Raw genomic sequence first — 7541 nt, 5'->3', positions numbered from 1 at the left:
AGAATAATCCGATCCAAAGTGACGCGCTCAATGTTGAACGCTGTCACCCGGACATTTCGCAAATGAAATATACTTCTGGCACGATCGAGATATTATTTTTAAATCCTGTTTCTTCGAACAGTTTTCGTCTTCTATCGTTCGCTAAAAATCTATCGGTTCAGCTTCTTCCTCCTGAATTCAAAGCGTTTCACTGTTTCAACGCTGCGAAACAGATAACACAACGAGGCAAGTATCGTGGTGTAGTTCGTTGACACCATGATACAAATGAGAAAGAATTATTATCGCTTATTATATTATATTAATTATGCAGCGTGTAGAGAAGTCGAGAGAACGTTTGCGGAATATCGTTTCGCGAATAAAAGGGGATTGAACTTGTTCGAAACGAGAGCAAGAACAAAACGTGAAGGAAGAGGAACTCGAGAAGAGAGGGGAGAGAGAAAGAGAGAAAGAGAAGTATCTTGTTAGTGGCTCGTGGATGAACCAGTTAGACAAGCTGAAGATATTTATCTAAGATATTTGGTCATTCGTGGATGCCTGGGGGGAGGAGGGGACCCTGAGCGTCTACCTATACGAATCGAGCCTATTCGTTTAACCGAGTGATTGATTTTCGTCGGGCGCAACGAATATGGTGGTCAAGGCGGTCGAGTTAGATCCAAAGTTGGATCCGACGAGCACCTGGTTACGGGTGGCTGGATAGTTCTCAGGGAAGACTTAATGGAATACGCTATTGTTTGTCATGCTTCCAACATCCTGAGATGACTGTCCGTCATCCTATGATTGAAGGCACTGAAAAAAATATTTTTTCATTCCCCTGTAAACGTGATTGTCGATCGCGAAACAACTTAACGGTTAACGAACAACTATTTCTTTATATATATATATGTTAATTAATCCTTGAGATTTATAACATTATCGGTATTTCCTGCCACGTGAATCAAACTCATTATTTAAAATTATTACAGAGAACGTATATGTAAATCAAGATCCGCTTTATTCTAATAAGCTTCTTATGCGCACAATCAGACGTACAATCACAGCAGAACAGTAAATCCTGTAAAACGGGAATGCAGTTTGTTTTACGCATAATAATTTATCTTATCGCGTTAGATACCGCCGCGCATCGGTTTCGACAGTTGTTGGTTCTACAGTTAAATTCACTTGCACAACCGACATTTTACCACACTTGTATTACACGCGATTCGTTACACGGGACACGATTCGAAAATACCCGTGCCCGACTTTTCACACGGATTTCCACACGCGTTCTCCTTCCTTTCTCTCCTTCCTTCCTTCCTGGTGCGTGTCCCCCGTTTCCTTGCGCGCGTTTTAAGGATGACTAATTGCGATCGAAACAAGCCGAAGCACCTGGTGCTTCAAAGCCCGTGCAACAGGGAGGACGGAACTCGAACGAGAGAGGAGGGCTCGATGTTAGTCATCATACAGCTGGAAACAAAGGATTTCACCGAGTTGTTTGCCCAAAACTGTCCCTCGCCGAGCTTCGTCATGCATTCGATGACTCTTGAAACCGCAGGATATCCCACGTTCGTTTCCTCGCCTCGTCGATTTGGCGCCGCACGATCCATCATCCTGAACAAACACATCCTGAAGAACGTTCGAGTATTCGAGGAGGAGAGACAATGGGTGTATATACAAATAATTAACAATTTATATATATATAAACGAAAATAGATAAAAATAAAAGTAAAATGGCATGGAGTCGATTATAATTTCCGAGGGGGGAAGATCGATATCGATAAAACTATTTGTCTCCAGCGTTATCGACAGTCTGACAATGGACTGGAGCAGGAGGCCGAGGGCTCGGTTCGATATTATCGGAAAGAAAAATCTGTTCTCTCGTACTCAGACTCGTTTGGCTTGTCGGCGACACTTATCTCCTGTATAGTGGCATCTATTTATATTTCGCGTTCGTTAGTCGATCAGGGGCATAGTCGATTAAAGGCCGGAACGTATCCGTGAGCGTTTATGAGCAAACGTTTCGAACCGATTTAACTTGGATATGCATATATACGTGCGAGATACGTAATTTGCTCAAACGATACTATGATAATGCACAATCGGCTTACCTGGTTCGTTTGATTCGACACAATCCCTAAGACACGTGAATGAATTCTTCGTTTCTGACGGTGTACAGGTTCGTTTTCAATAATCTGCAAACGAGCGAAACGAATGTAAGGATAAAACGAAATTGATAAAAAATACGCGCGAACTTGTGGTTAAAACGATTATCCAAAAATACACGGATAAAGGCACAAAGGCGAGGTGGAAAGTGGGAAGGCGCGTTGGTGAAACGGTTATCGGGCTGCCTCTTATCCTAATTCGCCTCTATTTTCTCTGCACTCGAGGCGCCATACCCTCCGCGATAAAGAGGCGTCCCTACCGATTCCATTGGCGGCGCATTATCCGTCGTGACAAGGCAACGTCATTACAAGAAAACGTTAAGGTTCCCGCTCGTGTGAAACATCGAGGGAATCGGGAAAGGAACGCGGCCTCCTCTCTCCCTCCCTCCTCGCCGCGACGCTCGAAATACACGCTCGGAGCCGAGATAAAGAAGGAAGAAAGGGAGAGACACGTCCGCCAAGGTGTGCGCGATTCGAAAAGGCCAGCCCCGTTCCCAAACTCGAAAACGCACTTAACCGTTCGGTGGGCGAAGATTAGGGAGGTAAAGGGCAGGGGCCCCTTTTCGGGCTTCGCTATCTGTTTCGACGGGCCCCCGAAGAAAAAGGAGCGTTGATAAGAAGGCAGTTGGGCGGGTTTTAATGCTCGGCCGCGGCGAACCGGCCCGAAATCGGCCCACTGTTCAGAAAAGGAAAAGGGAAAAACTTGTGGGCAGATATAATAAAAAAAGTGGTTGAAAGAGAGGAAGTGGTTGTTCGAGGAAGGGACTCGATTCGATTTGAAAAAGGATGAAACGTTTTGTACTTCCTTTTCGAAAATTGGAATATTGGAATGTAATTGCAGATGGATCCAATTTGGAAATTTGCGTTTACAATAAAAAAAGTGGTTGAAAGAAAGGAAGTGGTTGTTCGAGGAAGGGACTCGATTCGATTTGAAAAAGAGACGTTTTGTACTTCCTTTCCTTTTCGAAAATTGGAATATAATTAGAGATGGATCCAATTTGGAAATTTGCGTTTACAAGAAAGGATCGATCGTTTTATCGAGAAGTATGGAGGCAATGCTTGACGGATCGGGAATGAGAGAACTCGTTGTGTATTAATATCGGTAATAATATTTCAAATCCGATAATCTCGAGCCGATTTTCGACGAGTGCTCGCGGTCAATTGAGCGTGCGAGCATCGACGAGTATCGAGACACAAGTTGCGGTTTGTAACATCGTGAACGGTGATTGTTAACGGGTCGCCGAGTTAATATTAGCACAAGGTTTTTCATCGTGGTGCCGTTGCTTTCCAATGGAGGAACTTTTCGAACGGTTTGCGAACGCGCAACCGTATCGATAAAAGGCAGTAGTAGCTCGCCTTCGGATTTTTCCGTAGCGCGCCTATTGTTCCGTCATCAGAAATCGAGCGGATCGAAACTTTTACTTCGACTGGTACTCGCGAATTTGAGAAATCGCGCGGATCGATTCGCTGGAGGATCGGCAAGTACGCGAACGTATACGCCAACGTATGCCAACGTATGCCAAGCAATTACAATTACACGAACTTACATATGAATGTTGTTTTCTTAACAAAGAGGTGAACAAATTCTTGGCAACGTGTCAAGGAATGTGGCAAAAATACAAGGATTATTCTTCTCGATTGTGTGAATCGAGACGAAAGAAAAATATTATGGGGAGAAATATTACAGAGGAGAAAAGGAAAGGAAGAAAAAACACAACGAACGATTAAAAATTACTTATTCGTAACCAGTCGCGGCTATTACTATTATAAAAGAAGAAGAAAAAAAAAAGAAAAGAACGTCTGGAATATTTCTGGCAAATGTTCCTTCGCGATAATCTATACGGTGTATACGTGGTCGCCGTCGTAAAATACGCGTTTTATTGATGCACCTTGCCCAACGGATGTACGGCAAAAACAAAGACTGCAAAAATCGGTTTGCGTGAAATTCCTTGTATCCTCTCTCGCGACGGGACTCGTTGTTGACAGGGGGGAAGAACATTATGGTAATCGGGATAATACAAATTTGCAGACCTTGTAATAACGTAGCATGCGGCTAGGACCGATGTGAGGGCAGCGATCGCCAAGACCAGAGCTGCGACGAGAAGCGGCTTAACGCGATTCTCGTGAAACGGGAAATCTGACGATTCTCGTCCTTCGGCAATCGGATCAGGCTCGATCGATCCCATTACGTCTCGGCTCGGCGACATCCCATTAAAGGAACCTTCATGCACAATGCGAGATTGGATCAGAAAAATCCACTTTCATAATACAGGGGAATGATATAGGTCTTTGAATGTTTCCACATTTAAATCACCGCGTATCGTAAATTGCATCGATAACCGTATGTTTAAAATGAATTCAACGGCTGAAAATCGTTATTGCGATATATCCGGGTAGATACTTTGACCGGCGCCAAACCTCGTATGAATTTGGGATAAAGCTCGTTTCTCCTCCAATATATTTTCCAATATAACAGGACGTTTTTAATGGTACTTTTAATACGTGTAAGAAACGACGAGATGATAAAAGAGCACGGGAAGGGATTTTATTTACCGTTATAGTCTAAAGTAGAATTGACGGGATCGGGCCTGTCTTTGTCGTGGATCCTCGTGGACGCGTTCACGTTGCGATCAGCGTTGCAGTAGTCGTGGTTGTTGCAACACTTCAATCTTTGCATGCGGATCCAGGCGGCCGACGATCGGTCCACGTTGTCGCTCGACTTCGACCTCGTGACCCAGGACTTTGTCTCGCACAACAATGGCGTGGCAAACCTGGGCAATGGCACAACGTACAAACGTTTCCGATAAAATAGCCACTCCACGATAAAGTTCCGTGACCCCGGTGATAGCCAGGATTTAAATAACCATTTTCCACGATTTACGTCGCAAGATTTCAATATTCCACGCTTATATCGCGCCTCGAGAAAGAGAGACAGAGATAGATAGAGAGAGAGTGAATCGATCGTCTCGCGGCCGGATTATTATAATATCTCTGGTGGAGGAATTTGAACGAAAAAGGGGGTCAGTTTGGACGATGGTTTGAATTACGTTATCGTTGGTAAAAATTAATTTTTTCTTCCTCTCCTCTCCTTAGCCATCTCAGAGGCGATTGATGCCGTTCTATCTTCCCGATAACTCGTTCGAGGATTTAATTTTGGAAGCGATAAAAACTCGTTTGCGATTTCGACGTTTCGTCATCTTGACACGTCTGAGAAGAATTTGCGAAAACTCGTGTCGATTATCTCCTCAAGGCTATCCGTTTCAGCCGGGGCTCTGGTGAATTTACAACGACGGTGCGCCGATCGATTCGAAATTCAGCAAATTAAATCGTTCTCGAATAATAATAAACCGGACTTGTGACTCGTTGAAATTTATTGTCCAACGAGAGAGGAAAGGTCAGAGATTATTATTTCTTTTTTACCAAAATGTTTTACCTTCATAATCGTTTTGTAAAAACTCGTTTAAAACACGAATTCCATTTTATCTTTCGACGAATATTATTTGCTCGGAATCAAAACGAACGAGCCACGAAATATATTTACGTATCAAACCAGTTTCTGTTTTCTAAAATATGCTAAATATAAATATCGCAAAATATCCAATTACATATACATACATCCGTGGTTGAGTATTAAAATTATATTAAAAGAATATAATATAAAGAGAGAAATCACATCGTTGGATATCTACCTGTACGTGCATCCCCTGGTTGTAGCGTTCTCTTCCAATTCTTGATTCCTGGTCAAAATCCACTCCGTGTAACAGGAAAACTTTGTTTTGCACGTGTCCACCCCGGCTGCCTTGCAGTCCTTGCTCGTGCACACGCATTTTCTACCTGCCAATTCCAATAAATTTTTTTATATTTAGCTCGAACGAGTTTATCGTGGCGTATAAGTATATGCAAATGTGTTCATCTTATCCACTCTTCTCTTTGGTGCGTCGTTCTTTCCACGCTTCATTACATATATATATACTTTATATTTTTCACGAATATACGCGTTGATTGGTCGATACGAGTATGTCGTGTTTTGACACGATTGCATTGGATAAAAAATTGCGTTGGATAACATTTCTCGATCGAACTTCAACAAACCTTACCTTCGATTCGTTCGATGTTTGCCGATAGAAAAATCAGGAATAGCAGAACGAGACGTATGCAGATTGACGAGCCGATATCCGATCGATGGAAATACATGCCGCGGCCTTAACGGAATCCGGCCAATCCGGGAGAGATTCTCAACAAATGTTGAGAAAAAAAAAGTCACGGTGGGATACGGCGAGGATTGGAGGAGGACAATTTCATTGATAAGGAAATTGGCGAAGGGAAATTGATGAAGTAGGTAGTGTAGGAGCCGGCTATCTTCGCAGGAGAGTCACTTGAGAGACGCATGCATGAAGACAGGGGATATATATTATCGTCTTGAAAGGCTGGCTTGTGTTAAACGCTGGAGGCAATTTCGTTAGAGACAACCACGATTAATGGTGAAAGAAACTCGATTTCCACTTCTTGGCTACTTATTGAAATTATTTCGTAGTCACTCGACGATATTGAAATAAACGGTTGGAAAGGCGAGATCGATCTTCCTCGATTCTCATTTTTTAACCGAGAATCATCGATTACGATAATCGTTGGCGGGAAGAAGAAGAAAAAAAAACAAAAAAGAAAAAAAAAAGACTGAAAGGACGATTATTCAAAGTTTTCGTTTGCCAGTTGGAAATACTCTTGGAGTCACTTGGACGTTGAATGGGTTCCAACAAGGAGGGAACCGTGTCTCCCGAGGAAGTCACTCGTAAGCCAATCGAATCGAACGCAGAATCACGGCGCCGAGTCGCGACTGACAGCGAGACGTCGCGAAAACACGTTGTGTTATCGGCGTAAAGGACTATTTGAAAATGTCTGAAGGAAGCTTGAAGAAGAAACTGTTACCCGCGTGGGCTCCTCTAATTTTAGTACCTCCTCCCACTGGAACACAGAAAACCTATCCTCCTCCTCTTTCTTTCGCTTTTACACGTTGACCACTCTCTCTCTCTTCTTCTCTTTTCGACCTCCTTCCCCCCTCTCCCTCCCCTCCTCTCTCGCCTCTTTCACACCTTAAAAATTTATTTCTATATATTCTATTTTAATTCCCTCATCGAAGATATTAAACATGCACAGCTAGTAGTAGCTTTCGTCATCGAGGCGACGAAATATTACAATCGCTCCCTTCCAGAAACATTTTCTTTTTTTCCGATCGTTTCTTTCGCGATTCTTTCGAGTTAATAAAACTTGTTGTCCTTTCGAACGACACGTATCACGACGAACGTCCAACCAAGAAAAGAGAGATCATTACCAAGAGTCGTAAGAGTGATGTATCTGTTAAGACAATTATTCAACATTTATCCTTTGCATCGATTGTACGATTTT

At 43.0% G+C, this 7541-nt stretch overlaps 1 protein-coding gene across 3 annotated transcripts; it reads right to left on the bottom strand.

The window, feature by feature from the left end:
* Positions 1 to 968: 968 nt before the first annotated feature.
* Positions 969 to 7084, bottom strand: LOC100578649. Of its 3 annotated transcripts, none has more exons than XM_003249571.4 (6): positions 6236 to 7083; positions 5828 to 5972; positions 4692 to 4909; positions 4170 to 4359; positions 2085 to 2168; positions 1464 to 1587 (listed from the first exon to the last, which is right to left on the bottom strand). In XM_003249571.4, exons 1-5 carry the CDS (start codon positions 6330 to 6332, stop codon positions 2111 to 2113), a joined length of 708 nt encoding a protein of 235 aa, XP_003249619.1. In that variant the 5' UTR covers positions 6333 to 7083; the 3' UTR covers positions 1464 to 1587; positions 2085 to 2110. The 3 variants fall into 3 exon arrangements, with proteins under 3 accessions (XP_016771441.1, XP_003249619.1, XP_006560143.1); XM_006560080.3 differs by having other exon boundaries at positions 1497 to 1602; positions 6236 to 7084; XM_016915952.2 differs by lacking the exon at positions 2085 to 2168 and having other exon boundaries at positions 969 to 1587; positions 6236 to 7081.
* Between the last annotated feature and the right edge of the window lie 457 nt (positions 7085 to 7541).

Source organism: Apis mellifera, linkage group LG13 (genome assembly GCF_003254395.2).
Source record: "Apis mellifera strain DH4 linkage group LG13, Amel_HAv3.1, whole genome shotgun sequence".
NCBI lineage: Eukaryota > Metazoa > Arthropoda > Insecta > Hymenoptera > Apidae > Apis > Apis mellifera.
Note: the sequence above shows the minus strand (reverse complement) of the source record. Positions and strands in the feature narration are given on the sequence as shown.